Source organism: Caretta caretta, chromosome 6 (assembly GCF_965140235.1).
Source record: "Caretta caretta isolate rCarCar2 chromosome 6, rCarCar1.hap1, whole genome shotgun sequence".
Classification (NCBI taxonomy): domain Eukaryota; kingdom Metazoa; phylum Chordata; order Testudines; family Cheloniidae; genus Caretta; species Caretta caretta.
Window position 1 is genome coordinate 17,221,904 of NC_134211.1, and position 16,237 is coordinate 17,238,140.

Sequence of the window (16,237 nt, forward strand, 5' to 3'; positions counted from 1 at the left end):
ATTGCCTGTTGTGGTGGTTTACCTGTGCGGTGCCTGGGCCATGTGTGTGGTGCTTTCCAAGTGCAGCTATTAATCATGATTCGTATTGTCACCTCAGCTCTGCGTGCCCGAGCGCCCATTCCCTGCCACGCTGCAGCTCTCGGAATCAATTCCCCACTAGGGAGCAGCGTACCACTGACAATCGGGAACACAGAGTGTGAAACAACTGATGCAAACCATGCTATATGGAGGGCCCAGAAAATACCCTCTGATTGGTTTGCCACTTAAATGCCGAACTTCACAAGTCCTCACCTGTTTTTGAGGCGTGCTGTGATTTTACCCTGAAACTCTGCCCCCCTCGCCCTGTGTGATCTCGCAAGCGAAGAAGAGCTGGTCCAGGTCAGCTCTTGGATGTGTTGGTGAGTCAGTAGGTGGCGCTCTTCCCATTGCAGTGTTACAGGGGCTGTCATTCAGAGGCCACTGAAAATCCCATGAAACTTGTTACAAAAGCTGGGTTCCTGTGTCTTGGTCAAGTTCTGCCTCTGGGTCCTTCCACTCTGGTTCCATCTAATTCCCCTGTCATTTCAACCAGCTGAAGTAGTCTGCTTCACTCCCCAACCTAAACTGTTGTGTAGCCTTGCTATTCCCAGCCCAAGGGTGGCTTCCTTTCAATGGTGGGTGGGCAAAGAGATCTCTGCAGTCTGTGCAGACACCTGGGATCCAGCTCAGATGGGGGTGCAGTGTAGATGTGAACTCACGCCCTCTTAACCCTCTGTACTGTGCAGCTTGCCTTTAGCAGGCACCTGGTTTGTTCACTTGTGATCAGTGTCTATTTTCTTCCTGCAGCAGAGATGCAAACGTATTTAGGTGCCCAAGTCCCAATTTTAGGCTCCACTGAGATCCACAAAACTCCCACCAAACCCTGTAGATTCCTAAACTCACTCAGCACCTAAGTTTCCAGGGAAAACATTCCCTAAATTTCTGCCTCTGGGCATGTGTGCTGCTGTCTCCCTCTCGGTGTCTGGGTGCCTGTCTCCTGCCTAAGCCCCAGTGAGACCCATGAATGGGGAGAAGATAGATGCTCATCTCCCTAACTTGCATGCAGAGCCCAACTCAGAGGCCACCAACTGGCCTGAGCCCCATTAAATCTCTGCTGGAGGAGGTGGTGGCGACATTATAACTCATACCGCCCTGGTTAGAGCACTCCCCTGGGACGTGAGGGAGCCTGGTTCAATCCCCCCGCTCCTGCCAGAGAAAGGATTTGAACAGGGTCCCCTGCCTCTCAGGAGCACGCTAACCACTGAGTTACGGGATATTCTGATGTGGGCCTCCCTTGGTCTCCCCGTGGAAGCTGTTCCCCTGTGTATCAGACAGTCAATGTGCCAGTGAGAATGCACAAACGAGTGCGTAGCATGGTGGTTAGAGTACCCGAGAGTTGCAAACAGAAGGGAGACTCGCTGGCTCCGAGGCCTGGAGTAGGAGAGAGAGCCCCACACCTCTAGCCAACTACCTTTGTATCCATTACTAAGAGCCTGTTGAAATAGCCTTGGTGTTCTCAGTCCAGCTTCTAGTGGACAGGTGTCCCCGTCACAAAGGCTACAGGCTTGCTGGCATCCTGAGGAGAGATGCCAGAGATGGAAAGCCTGGGAGGTTGGACACCCCTCTCCTTTCTGGGGTGCAGGGCTCCAGAGTGGGGTTGACGTGCAGTGGTAGGTGTAGGAAGGTACCACAGCTGAGAGTAATTAGAGAGGATGACCTTCTCCAAGGCCCTCAGGCTGGCACCTCTCGCGAGTGCTCAATTCATTTGAAAGGGGAAACAAAACCCTAGAATAGGAGAAAGAAGAGAAGTGGGCCTGGCCCCTGAAGTCACTGGCGCAGCAACAAAGGAGACCTTGAGCAGGTTCCAGTCCAGCCATGTGGCCCCCAGCATGGCCCAGTTTCTCTCTGTCAAAAATAACGAGGAGGCTTATTGAATTCCCATCACTCCTCAGAGAAGGTTTTAACTAAAGCTTGGGTTCATGCTGAAGATACCCAAGGCCTGTCAGGAATTCCCTGCTCCCCAACCCAGGACAATGCTTCCTGCCTCCGATGGTGGAAGCCAGCCCTGCTTTGCTGAGAAGCGCTAAACCCCTTCCAATTTGAGCCAGCACCCAGGTTTGCTGAAGAAGTGATGCCAGCCCAGTGATGCCTGCCATGGACCAGAGCACGCTCTACCCTGGTTGGAAACACGCACACAGGCCTGAGGTTGCTAGGTTTTCTTTAGCAGAAAGATGAAGTTGATTAGGGGAGGAGATAATGAGCCAGATCCTCAGCTGGTGTACATAGGTGGAGATCCACTGACATCAGAGAGCTGTGCCTACCTGCTCCAGATAAGGATGTGGTCTAGGATCTCAATCAGGCAAAACCAAGCCCAGTGGTTCTCCAGGTCCCAGCGAGACTTGGAACTGCTGTTCCCCAATCCACCGGGGCCTCTATGCTGTGGGCTACCCAATCTCAGAGACACATTAAAACCAGCACTCTATAGGCAGATAGGTCCAGAGAGATGTGGGGGACTGTCCTCGCCACTGGCTCTCGGCTCCTAGAGAGACTCCTCTGCTGCGTGGGTTAACCACACCCGGAGATATAACAGGCTGTCCAGTGGGTTGTGGGAAACCATTACCCAGACTGGTGGAAATAATGTCATGATGCTCTGAAGGAAAACAGAGCTCCTATTTCAAAGTATTTGAACAATGTAACCTGAACAGGCTAAGTTGTACCTTGGCACAGGGCTTAAAATACACCCATCAGTCACTAGTCAGTCACCTGAAAAACCCAGGTGGAGCCTGCTCTGCTACACTTCCAAATCCAGACTTGTTATTAATAAAAGCGGTTTCCCCTTTCATCTTTGCATCAGTGTATGACAGCCTCACGGCACCAATGATTGGTTTGACCCAGTCAGCGCTCTCCTTCTAAACTCCACTGCCAGTTGCTTATAACATACCCATCTGTCTGTGACATCTTTTCAGCCTGCATTTATTGGAGTAATCCCAAGAGGATTCTAGGTGGGTGGCTTGTCACTAGGGCTGCCAGTTTGGCACAGATGAGATAGGGGATGGGGGTGGGGGAATTGGCAGCAGGGAGTTGGAGAAAGTCAGAGGCAACATGGCAGGGTTTTGGCAGCTTGGAAAGGGTTAAATGGAAGAGGTTTGTTCAGTGTGACTACTAAAGGGTTACGAAACTGCTTGCAGGCCAGGATGCTGATTATGGGGGTACCTGGCGTATTTCAAGGCTGTTTCTAGTGCTAGATTTTTTTCTCCTAACATTTCACACTGTTGCTACTACTGGAGCAGAGTCGCTGGTAGAGACTAGGGTGGGAAATCTTAGGGGAAAAGCGTCTAGTGTGGAGACAAGAGCCTGGAGTGAGATCTGCTTTCTTGAGGCAGAATCCCTGCTCCTTCCACAAGGAGAAGGACTGTCACTGTGACCTTCTCCCATTGAAGGTAAGCTGCTCTCTGCCCACACCACGGAAGCATGTGGCTGGTTACCGCAAGCAGCCTGGCTTATTCTGGACCCACGCCGTGTTTCCATTCCCACTGGAACGTCTAGGGCTATAACACTGGATGTACCCTGTGCATGGCGCAGTTGTTAAATCCCCACAGTGCAGTGCCACGCTGCACTGTCTAACCCGAGGAAAACACTTGGCAGTCATTAATGAATTAAACCTCATCGCATTAAGCATCTCATTAAGCCTAGTAGGGAAGGCATTCTATCCCCTTGGTATGGGTGGGGAAAGTGAGGCCCATAGCGGTTACATGACTTGCTCCAGGTCACCCAGCCAGAGTGGGTAGAATAGAAACCACTTGTCCCACTTATTGAGGCTCACTCAGCTAAGCTCCCGCTGCCTTCCAGGAGAGGGCTGCCCGAACCCCAGGGCACAAGAGCTGGTGATGAATAAGATGCTGCCAGTTGCGATCCGTGGGCGGAAGGCTTGGATCTGGTGTTTGTCCCTGGGAGGACGCAGCTAGCCCCAGGCAGCTTTGCTGTCACAGGCGAGCTGCAGGAGCCGAGCTGTGCAATTGTACCTGTGGCCCCAGTGGAACAAGGGCCCCCCCTTCCTCCACCCACCTTCCTCCTCCTGGAGCATCCTTGCAGCCTTGGCAAAGCCCAGCGGAGCATCAGCTTGCAGCTGTCGGGAAGGCACCATCCCTGCCGCGGGGGACGCTCTGCTGCCACTGGTGCCGGCTTTGCACCAGCGCAGCAACGCCCGCCAACCCAGCGAGCTCCCCGGCCAGGGGAGCCCCTCGCAGCCCTTCCCCTGTTGCCTGGCCCCGGCCTGGGCGCCGCGCCGGGGCGGGCAGGGTACGCCCCGCCCGGGCCACCCCCTCCGCCGGGGCAGTGGCCGCACCCGCCTGTCCCACTCACCAGGTGGATGTTTGCACGTTGGCGTGGAGATGAAAAGCCGCGCGCAGCCTAACCTGGCTCGGGCCCCGCCTCCGGAGGCGGGCGATTGGCTGTCTGAGGGAGCGCCGGGCTCCGATTGGGCCAGGGGCGGCTGTCGATCCGCTCGCCCCAGTTCAGGCTCGGTAGCGGTGGCAGCGCGGCGGCGGCTGCTCGGCGGGTTGCGGGGGACGGTGCCGCGGCGGCGGCCGAAGCGTCCAGCGCGGCGGGGGCTGGTCTGCGGGGCGGGGGCCCCGCGGGCGCTGCGGGGCGGGAGCTGCGGGCTGCCTCCCTCCCTCCCTCCCTTCATCGCGGAGCGGGGCGGCGGGCGGCGCGGGATGCACCGGGCGGGAGGAGGAGGAGGGAGCCGCCGCTGCCGCCTGGGCGCCGTGTGAGCTCCCCGCTCCATGGCGCTGCCGTGCGGGCTGGGGCAGCGCGGCACGGGCTGAGCGGCCTCGTCCCCTCTGCCCGCCTCCCGCCGCCGAGTGGATCCGGGCGGGGAGGGAGCGCGGGGCTGCCTGGATGCCTTTGTCCCTCCGGCGGGGGGCTCGGCCGGGGAAGGGGGCGACGGGGCCGGCCGGCCGGGACCCCCGCTCCGGGGGCCGCCGCTGCTGCTGCCGCCGCCGCCTGGTCCCGGGGCCGCTGCCCGCCCTGCGCTCGCCGGCGCTGCCCGACACGTGCCCCAGCCCCGGGGCGCTGCTCCCGCCTGGCGTCTAGCCCCGCCCGGCGGGGACGGTGCCGTGCTCCGGGCCGGTAATGCGGCCTCCAGGATGCTGTGGTTCCCGGTGAAGAAGATCCGCAAGCAGTTCAAGCTGCTGCTGCTGCTGGTGCTGCTCACCCTGGCCGCGTGGTTCACCTACCTACACATCAGCCTGGTGCGCCAGGGCAAGGCGCTGCGCCTGCACTTCGCCTACGGCCGAGGTAAGGGGGGCCCCGCGCCCCTCCTGCCCCCTTCCACAGCCGGGCAGGGGCTGGCGAGCGCAGCCAAGTTCCTGCTGCAGGCCCTCCGGGGCTGCCGGTGTCGCCGGCGCCCCCCTCCGTACTTTGTGGAGGCAACCCCCTTTGTAAGGCCAAAAGGAAGCGCCCCCCCTTCCGCCCTCGTGTGGGTTCTCTTAGGGTGGAGTTTGGTCTAGCCAGGACTCCTGGCCCTGCTGGGTCAGACCGATGGTCCATCTAGCCCTGTATCCTGCCTTCCAGCAGTGGCCAGTGCCAGGTGCCCCAGAGGGAGTGAACAGAGCAGGTCATCATCAAATGATCCATCCATCGCCTCTCGCCCATTCCCAGCCTCTGGCAGTCAGAGGCTTAGGGATGCTCAGAGCCTGGTGTTGCATCCCTGCGCATGCTGGCTAATAGCCGCTGCTGGGATGCTTCCTCCACAAACTTCTCTAATTCTGTTTGAACCCTGTTTTTGTCGTTTTGGTCTTCACAACATCCCCTGGCAAAAAGTTCTACAGGTTGGCACTGCAGTTTGTGAAGAAATACTTCCTCTGGTTAATTTTAAACCTGCTGCCTATTCATTTCATTGGGTGACCCTTGGTTCTTGTGTTATGTGAAGGGGTAAATAATGCTTCCTTATGCGCTTTCTCCATACAGTTAATGGTTTTATAGACTATGTCCCCCTTAATCATCTCTTTTCTAAACTGAACTGTCTGTCTTTTTAATCTCTCCTCATATGAAGCTGTTCCAGACCCTGATCATTTTTGTTGCCCTTCTCCTTACTTTGTCAAATTCTAATATATCTTTTCTGAGATGGGGCGATCAGAACTGCACGCACTATTCAAGGTGTGGGTGTAGCATGGATTTATATCTTGGCATTGTGATTATTTTCGGTTTTACTATCTATCCTGATTGAGATCTCCTGAAATAATGAGCCTTTATTACATCCAAGGAGTGCTCCAAGAAGGGCTGTGGGAGAGAGGCAGCCCTGAGCCTCTGAAGCTGATGAAAGTGTCCCCATCACTGGAATAGCTCCCTTTGGCAAGAGCTGGGAAAAATTGGGCACTGTCGGTTACATTAGAGATGCATGTACAGAACACTCTTCCCCCAGGCTGGCTGGGTTGCAAAGCTCAGGTCAGACACTTGGCTGCATTGCCAATAAGCTGTCCAAACTCTCCATGTCTTTAGTCTTGGCAGCGAAGTGTTTTTAGCAGCAATTCAATTCCTCTTTAGAGCAGAGCTAGATAATGGCTCCTGAGTCCAGGGCACAGAGCACCAGTGTGTGGATCAGAGAGAGAATTCTGAGATGCTAGAGATCGCTTACAAACCAAACTAACTGGGCCGGTGGCTGAACTGTCCAGAGCCCTGTTGGCAGTGTCTGGAGACTGTTAGTCCTTCATGCCAGCAGTCTGAGGGGTGCTGGAGGTGGCTTGGCTCCCGTGAAGGAGGGGTTTTTGGTAAGTCTATGGGCTGGTGCTCTTTGTTTAGCTTGTTTGGCACTTCCTGTTGGCTAAGCTGTAAAGTCCTGTGATGCAGCACACCAGGCAGGAAGGGAGAAGGGCAGGAAAAACTGGGTGGAAAGGTAACCCTGATTTAATAGGCATATCCCAACACCTGGGGCTGCTTAGATAAAACCAGTTATTTGAGGAGTACACTTTCCAGGCCTCAGAACAGCGGGGCTCTCAAACTCTTCCATACCACAAACACTTCTTCCATACCGACAGGTTTCAGAGTAACAGCCGTGTTAGTCTGTATTCGCAAAAAGAAAAGGAGTACTTGTGGCACCTTAGAGACTAACCAATTTATTTGAGCATGAGCTTTCGTGAGCTACAGCTCACTTCATCGGATGCATACCGTGGAAACTGCAGCAGACTTTTTATACACACAGAGTGTATAAAGTCTGCTGCAGTTTCCACGGTATGCATCCGATGAAGTGAGCTGTAGCTCACGAAAGCTCATGCTCAAATAAATTGGTTAGTCTCTAAGGTGCCACAAGTACTCCTTTTCTTCCATACCAGGACCCTCTTCCATCTAGCTGGGATCCCCTCCCTCTCAGGGGAGTGGGGTTATGCTCCCTGGACGTCTGTTTGTGACCCCCATGTGGAGAAGCCGTGCTGTAGAAGGATATGTTGTTGTTCTCATTCGCTGCGTTGTGATGGGTCTAGTACTGGAAAGTTATTCTCATGGCTTCTGGAAATCTTTGGGAGGGGGAACATCAGCAGGGATTTTCATGTTTCTATTTCCACTTAACTTTCATTTGTATCCCGTGCCCTTATTATGAGAATGCGGACCATTTAAAAATAATTGTTCTCTTCTTTAAAAAGAGAACTGCAAAGGGGTAAACCAGTTCTTGCTTGTGCCCTTTCTGCTCCATGCTTATGGTTTCAAAGACTCTTCCGAATGGCAAAATCAGGTTAGATTCTACTCTCACTTACACCAGTGTAAACTGAATATAACTTCATTGGTGTCAGGGAAGTTACTCCATATTAGTGCCAACGTGAGTGAGAAGCAAGTAAAGGCCACTGAGACTTGACTTATCTGTGGTTTCTGGCAGGGGCTCTGGAACAATTTGTATAGTGGGGGTGCTGAGAGCCATTTACCCAAACTGTAAACCCTGGATAGAATGGATACCACTTGAAGCCAGGGAGTGCTGCAGCACCCCTGTAGCCCTAGTTCCAGCACCTATGGTTTCTGGAGAGCTAGAGTGGGATAATGTAGGCCCCCAATCCAAGAGAATACGTATGTAATGCTACTCATTGGAATAGTCCTGTTGTCTTCGCTGGGACTACTTATGAGAGTAAAGCTACATATCAAGTGTTTGCAGGGTTGGAGATGCAGGCTGAAGTCTGAGTGGGAGATGACTCACTCTTTCACAAAGAGCTTTTATCCGCGCTGTTTGTTACATGTTTGAGTTAAATGGCTTTTAACCACAAAAACCAATAGCTTTAAAGAGTGGGTCTAAACATTCCTTCCCTCTTGAATGAGGGAAGACAATGTTTCAATCCACTGTGATATCCTATCCATGCTGCAAAAACAGGAAAGTCAAGATACAGCTAATGTGACAAAGCAGGAAATGAAACTCCTTTGCTTGTGTATTAAACACCTGTTAGTTTTCTTTTAAGTGAGCTGCCTTCTCAGCTGCTGTCCCACTAAAAAACAACCTGTCATGTAAGCCTAACCTCAAGAGTCTAGCCACTGCCTAAACTATTGACCCAGTTCAAAGAAGGTTTGACTAGTTGTCTGCTCAGACCTTGCAGCCTCACCCTGTGCAGTGCGCGGGCTGTAAGACTGTGGCAGATTGTTCCTGCCGTCCTGGGTAAGCATGCTAACTAGCTGCAGGGGCGGGGTTTGGTGATCAGCAGTGGAAAATATTAATAGTGGGATAGCAACATTTGAAGCCTAAATTTAACCAAGTGCCCACCCATCAGTGTGACCGGAGGAAGTTCGGAGATCGTGCTATAGCATCGGTCTCCCCGCAGGCTCAGAATGCCCTGCCTGTCCAGCCGAGGTGGTGTGTTCTGGAAACAATTGGTCAGACTGATCGGGCTATTCCCGATATCTGCCGAAGAGGATGCGGGTCTGGTCTTTTCTATGACTGCCCCTCCCTTGCGCACGCAACCTTTGACATGCCATCTGGGACACACTCCCCAAAATCTCCCAACCCCAAATAGAATGTGGCTATTTATTTCAAGTGTTACCCGGAGCAGTGAGGAAATGCATTGCCACGCTCTGGCTCCCAGCAGAAAACCCTGCTGTCACAATGCAGCTGAACAAACTCTGAAAAATCAGAGCTCAAAGGTGATGGTACCAGGACCAGCCTGAGGAGCTGAGCCTTAACTAATGAGCTGCTTGTAACTGCATGAAGTAAAGACCAGGATCAGTGAGTTTAAGTTGCACCCGTGCTGATTCACACATACCCAGCACTTTGTGTTGTCATTGAGACTAGTGTGAAGGGAGTGTAAAATGCCACCAGATCAGAATAAGAGTATTATTTAACATTTATATTATGGTAGCACTGAGAGGCCTCAGCCAGGTTAGGAATTCTCTGTGTTAGTCACTGATCTGAGTCTAAAACTTTACACCTAGCCTGCCCTAGTGTAAGTGACAGCCAGTGGGGTGGGGCAGTGAATCTGGCCCCATCTCTATAATGGTGTCGGTCTGTCATCCACACTTATTAGCTATTTGTATTGCAGGAGCGCCTAGGAGTGCTCCAGTCATGGGCCAGGACCCCAGTGTGTTAGATGCTGTACAAACACAGTCCCTGCCCCACAGAGCTTATAATTGAACTATAAGACGAGAGCAGGTCGGCACAGACAGCACAAGACCATAATGAGATGCTGTCATTCAGCACACCAGCTGTCTAAGCACTGTCAAGTTTTTAGCAGGCATCATGGCAAAGGAGAGTTTGAAGGAGGCCATAAGGTGGCTTGACAGAACACCTGCTGCTTACCTGGAGATCACAGCCCTGCCCCAGATATTACGTATTGATGCCCTGCACTGTACGGTGAACAGCTGTCAAGGCATCTGTGCCCTATGTAGCTTGAGATGTAGAAAACAGACTGTGGGGAGGGACCCAGAAGGAGTAATTTTAGGATTCTTCATATATTCTTGACTTCTGTTTTTTTAATTGATGGAGGCCTTGTAGAAGAATGGAGTGATATGGGTTTGGAGGAGCAGAGGGCTGGGAGGCAGTGGGGGAAGGAAATGAAAAGGGGGTGAGGCTGATGGAGTCAACTGAGCAAACAGGAGGGTGTGGGGATATGCGGGAAGAGAGGGATCTGAATGTGTGTCGGGGAGGGGAAGGCATTCATGTTTGATGCAGCAGGTAAGGAAAGGCCCGTGGAGTGGCTGGGAAGGTGGATGTGAGAGCAGAATCTGGCATGGCGCTTGTCCTAGTCTCTCTTGTCTCTCCCATTCGTGCTATCGCCTTGTTCTGTTCTATGGCTCCATCCTGTTGCAGAGCAGTGGTGACCAGAGGCCCCAGTCAAGTTCAGGCCCCCGGTGTGCCAGGTGCTGTACAAACACACAGTAAGAGACTGCCCCCAAGGCCTTGCTGTTTAAATACAGGAGTTCTGCTCTCTCCAGGGAGAGGGGGAGAGAGATTTGAAAATGATTTCAAAACATGGCTTTCTCTAAGCTGTTTTCTAACCAGCTCTGGGATACTGGGATAAACTGTATCCAAAACTGTTTCCTAAGCACACATTGGAAACTACATTCCTCCAAGCTTCAATGTATAGATGGGGATGGGGGTAGCGGGAAGTGTGTTTTTTGCTTTGAAAAGAGAAGGATTTTTTGTCTTGATTTGGGCCCAACCAACTCTTGTTCAAACTGGTTTGGGAAGGAGCAACACCTGACCCTTGTTTGGAGATGGCGCCTCTCCATGGGGGACAGGGTCTGTTGTAGGTAGTGCACGGAAGGGCTGGGGCAAGGGGAGGTTCCGGAGCATACACCCATGTGTCTAAGACGCTGTTGCGCTGTGGCTGTGTGCCAGGTGACTCTGTTACAGCATAGACACGGCCGTTAATAGCACAGACGTCACTGCAACCCAAGACCGGGCTGTGGTGGCAGCAATGGGTGGTACTCCTGTCTGGCAGTTTGTTCCGGCCACTGTCTAGGAGCCGGCGGCGTATCATGGCAGGGAAGGTGAGCTGGGACGTGGGAACTGTCAGAGATCTAGTTACCACCATGCGCATGTTCATCACTGTAACTCCCTCTGTGTGATTGACGAGCAAGGCTACACAGGAGCGCCGAACAGCGCAAACCATGGCAGCCCACCCATTGAATGACAGACGGCGAGAGAACATCTTCCCCCATGCTCTGCACTGGCTGCCTGTTTGCTTTTGGGTCCCACATGCGACCATGGGCTGTGGCTGAGCTGTGAGAGACCACCCTCCCGACTGTGTGACCCACAGACAGCAGCTCCTAGCAGGGCGGCTGGAGCTGTGCAGACCCAGGGTGAGGTTTCTGGGAGCTGGCAGCATGGGCATTAGGGCTGGGAGGGTGGGAGTTGCCTACCTGTGGAACTCCCTGCTGTGTGACATCTGAATAAGCCTATGCTGCAATGATTTCAGGCCTGTTGGGTGAGCTGCCATGCCAGAGCAGACGCCAAAGGAGGAAGAGAGAGAAAAGGGTCAGGTCAAACCAAACAGTCTGATTAAAAATCTACTCCAAGTGGCCGCATTTGAGGCAGCAAGCTCAGGGTTCTTTAGGGGTTGGGCTTTGTGCTAGGACAAACGTCTGTGCTACAGTGTTAAGTGCCCTGTAAATACTCTGCATAGACAGGCAGCCATGTAGCCCTGTGGGTATTTCCAGTGATTGAGATTCTACTTCCCTTCTGCCTCCTAGGCTTTGTGGAGCAGCTGGAGGCTTAAATGCCGCAGCAAGCTGAGGCTACTGAAAGACCGCTTTGGGTGCCTCACCACTAACTTATGGCTGCTTGCGTCCTGCTCTGGTGTGTGCTCTGTCATGAAGTTCAGCAGATGCCTCTGTCCTGCAGTGAGGAAGCAGGAGACGGTTGCAATCAGGTGGAATGCAGTCTGCTCCTCAGTGCACATCCTAGGCTGCTAGGCTCCCCTGTGCCTTCATCTGTCGCTGACCTTGTGTAGGGCCCAAGGAATCTGCACAGAGGAGGAAGAAGTAACCTTCCCCTGACCTCTAGCTCTGGGGAAAGATTCTGAAGACCATCTGGTGCACCAACCACATAGCTGAGTCCTATGCTCTGCCTAGCAGACAGATCGGTGGTCAGCTGACTAGAGCAGCGAAGGGGAAGATCTCCAGATCTGACATCCATTTAATTTAGTGTTAATAGGCTGGAAGCAGAGGGGGCGGGAGGGAGAGTTAGTTGGCTGCCACATGGGTCTCGTCTGGTCTTATACAGCTCTCTGTGTAGAGCAGGGGTAGTCAATTCTTTTGTGTCGAGGTCCAAATTTCTTGGCCCAGGCATTGTCAAGGTCCAGACTCCAGAGAAGAAAGTAATTTAAAAAACAACAATAATGATATTAGTAAATAAAAAGATTTCGGGATCCGTTCAAAAGTGTCTAGCTTTCTGGATTTGGCCAGTGGTTTACCTCTTGACTACCCCGGTGTAGAGGCGCCTCTGTCCCTGTGCCCAGCATTTCGGCCTCCAACTTCATGGGATTGATGACCTCGGAGGCTGCTTCTGGCTTGTTGAGGTGGGGAGAGCTCTGTAAGGTGAGACTCCGGTGAGTTGTTCTTGGTGCTCCCCCAGAATGTCTCATTGACTCCTGGTGTCTGCGGTTGGGTGTGGCACATCCGCTTCCACAATGTGAAAAGGCTGCTTCCCAGCACTTAGATCTTGCCGTGACAGGCGCTGCGGAAAGCCCTTGGAGAGAGAGCTGTGGGGGGCAGTAGGCAAGCTGAGGCTAATGCCAGCTAGACAGAGGCTGCTTAGCAGTAGGGGGAGGAATCTGCTGACTCCAGAGTTCTTCTGCTTTCACCCCAGATGAAAGGGGCTCTAAGGGCCAGTTTTCAAAAGCCCCTTGGGTGTGACCTCTTTTGAAAACCTGCCTGTGAGTGTCACAGTGGCAGCTGCTGAGGGCTGAAACCTGTGCTGTGGTTAGGTGCCTAAGTGAGAGCGGAGAGCTGCTGGAAACCTGGGTCTGGCTGGGGGTGCGGCGTGATGGACAATCTGGCTCTAACTGGGGCTGGGGTGCCCTCTCTGAGTGTGGGAGGGAGTGTTCTGCACTCAGAATAGGAAGGGGGTGTTGTGGAACCTACAATGTTGGGGTGGCTCTTTGAGTCAGAGACTGTTCGCTGCCTCATTCGACCCTGCCTGCAATAGTTGTCTCCTTGAGCAGAGAGCTTTGCTGGCCTGCCCCAGGCCACTTGCCATAGGCATTTCCCCCCATTGGGATCTCTGGAAAACCTCCCTGTGTAGGGCTGTGACTGGCAGACCTGCAGGCAGGTGGGTGTGCCATCACAGTGGGGCTGGGGCTGGTTGTGGGGGTATGTCCATGCCATCCCGAGAGCTCTGGGTGGATGTGCTGTTGTGGGGGCTCGGTGGTTAGGGCAGGAGCCTGGGCTGGGCGTGCTATCCCGGGGGCCGGTTGCCGGGATGGGTGTGCCGGGTTGCCGGGAGGGGCGTGCCGTCGCGGGGGCTGGAGGTGGGCGTGCCATCCTGTGGGGCTGTGGGTGAGTTGCCGGGTGGGCGTGCTATCGGGGGGGCTGGGGTGGGTGTGCTGTCACGAGGGGCTGCCGGGGTGGGCGTGCTATCGTGAGGGGGTGGGGCTGTGGGAAAGGTTGCCGGGGTGGGCGTGCTGTGGCAGGGGGTGGGGGAAGGGACGCCGGGGTGGGCGTGCCGTCATGCGGGGCTGGAGGTTGGTTGCCGGGGGTGGGCGTGCCATCATGCGGGGGGCTGTGGAAAGGGTTGGCGAGTGCTGTTGTGAGGAAGAAACGAGGTACGGTGGCGTGAGGGCCTCCTGGGCGGCTGGAGGAAGGGCGCGGGGCTGCGGGTGGGCACCCTGCTGTGGGTAGTGCACAGAGGAGAAAGCTCATGTCATGGAAGCAGTGAGGGGAGACAGTCAGTTAATCTGCCCCTTCCCCTGCTTAGGCCGTGAGCGGTCTTGGGCAGGAACAGCAGGGAGCTCCCCTGCTGAAGCCTGCAAACCCCCCCCACCCCCTCCATAAATGCATAGGCAAAAGCAGGTCTCTGGGCATTGGGGAACGAATCTGCTGGGCTTCAGACTCTAGACTGCGCCTGCTGCTCTCCCCATCCCAGATCGGCTGTAAGCAGATGCCCTTTCTGCAGGCTGAGGGTTTGGGCATGTGTATCTCCTGCTGGCCGCCTAATCCCTTCCCAGACGCTCCACGCGAAAGGCTGTGCTAACAGTGGCAAAAGGGTGGCCTTCGCCGTGCCGCAAATGGGCCCATGGCAGGTGGTTCCAGCTGGGGATCTGGCACCTCTGGGTAGCAACCCGGTGTCCCTGTGCTAGGCCAAAGTTGTCATGCCTGGTGGCTGGGGGGTACATGTGTACCTGTGCGCTCCGCCTGGCACCCACCCCCTCCAGCAGCGATATGGTGCAGCCTGGACTGGCGTGTTCAGGGGCTGCTTGGGTTGGGGAGCTGGCTCCGAACCAGAAAGACATTATGTTCCTGATAAAATAAATCCCTTTCTTATCATCTACAAGTAGATAATTACCCTTCTCTGCCTAATTTAACACACAGATTCCTCAGCTGAAATAATGAGGCCATTACGGTGTTCTCCCGGCTGGAAACCGCTCCGAGTCAATGGGGCAGAAACGTTAGCGCGCCAGGTAAAAAATACAATTAAAAAAAAATGAAATGATTCATAATGGGAGATGGGAGCTCTGGGCCCACCAGAGACTTCCCTGGCAGGTGTCGTGCTCAAGGGAGCCGAGCACACGACAGGTTTATTTGTCAGGAGATTTAAAGAGCAGGTTGAATGAACTTGCTGTTGCAGTAGTGATATTCCAACCCTGGGCAGCAGAGTGGCGGCAAGGGGGCGGGCACGTGTGATTGAGGGCAGGCGGTGAAGTCTAAATGGGGTCCCTGGAGGGGGGGGAAAACTTTGAGGTCCCTTTGAACTTCACTGAAATCCATTGACCGTGGGACGCAGTACAGGCAGGTGGTGGGGAAGGAAAGAATTTGCTCGTGGGGATTGGCCCCCTCACATAAGGACGTTGGCGCATGGCGGGAGAGGTGGCTGGGAGCAAGACTTGGAAAACCACCTCGGCCCTTGCTGACCCGAGGATGCTGTGCAGAAGTGGAGGAGGAGGAGGAGGCGGCTCTGCTGGAATGGTAGTGGGGCAGTGTGCCAGTGAGAAGCCCACTTTCCTCACAGCTGCTGGGAAAGAGGAGGGTGCTGGGATTTGTTAAGCTGCTGTCTCTGGACCCTGCTTGGGAGCCGTTTTTACATATTGGGCCCTCACTAACGGGCGTCTAATAAATGTGACACCCCCCACCCCCATGTCTGGCTGCTGGAATGGCGAGAGGGGGCTTCTCTGTCCTGCCCCCAAGCCTCCTGATGGGAGGGCAAGTGGTACCCTGCACAGTTTCTCACCCAGCCACTTGGCTGCTACCAGGGATGGGGCTGCCTGCTACTCTGCCCCTCGCGGAACCTTCATTCTGGAGTGTGGCCGCCTTTTCCAGAAATAGCTCCACTTTCTGTCTCTACTGCTGCTTACAGCCTTCTCCAGCAGTTGAAGTGATGTGCCAGCAAGGAGTCGGTGGGGTTTGTTTGTTACACCTACAGCCCTGTCTGTCTAAGGAGCGTCACCCCTGGAACGTGTCTTCTTGCTTTTATTTGGGGGGCTCAGCTCCACTCTGCTTACACGGGAAGCACTTTGGCCATGTAACTATGTGGGAACTGCTGCATAGTGGCAGGTTAACTACGTGGGAAGTGCCAGGGGTTACAAGGTAATCACATGGCAGCTTCTCTTTCCCAAGCGGTGGCACGGGTTGCATGGGAGCTAGCGAGGCCGCTGTAAGGTATCCCTGAGAGCGTAGCGCCCATGCTGGGGAAGGCTGCCAGTCTCTGCTTCTGGCCGGTGAACCTGAGCAGTGGCCTTGCCTCTGTGCGGCTTTAGTTGCACTCTTGTAAACTGAACGGAGGGCTGGAGAAAGGGGCTGGATTGACGGCTCTGAGTGCTGGAGCCCTCTGCTTATCGCAGAAGCGGCCCAGGAGTGGGATATTCGGGGCCAGAGTAGTGTGGAAAGGGGTCCTTATTGAAGGCTGCCTTCTACCCACTTTCTCGCCTGGGCTCTCTGGCCGCAGTATGCTCTGAGCTATGCTGATGCTGCTCCTGATCGCACAGGTGTGTTCAGGAACCGTTGAATCTGTTTAAATCAAAACCGGTTTAAAGGCAGCAGCGGTCCTGGTTTATAATCTACCAGCCTATGTGGCTGCACTGTTTCCCCCGCCCAAAGC

At 54.3% G+C, this 16,237-nt stretch overlaps 1 protein-coding gene across 3 annotated transcripts in view; it reads left to right on the top strand.

Annotated features, from left to right (window-relative positions):
* Positions 1-5,023: 5,023 nt before the first annotated feature.
* B4GALNT4 (beta-1,4-N-acetyl-galactosaminyltransferase 4) overlaps positions 5,024-16,237 on the top strand; it is a 124,482-nt gene continuing 113,268 nt past the window's right edge. The window contains exon 1 of one of the 3 annotated variants that reach the window (XM_048853326.2): positions 5,024-5,316. In XM_048853326.2, coding sequence (XP_048709283.2) covers positions 5,166-5,316 — 151 coding nt within the window. In that variant the 5' untranslated portion in view covers positions 5,024-5,165. Of the gene's footprint in view, positions 5,317-14,530; positions 14,604-16,237 lie in introns of those variants that run through there. The other 2 variants (XM_048853324.2, XM_048853327.2) reach the window with 2 other exon arrangements.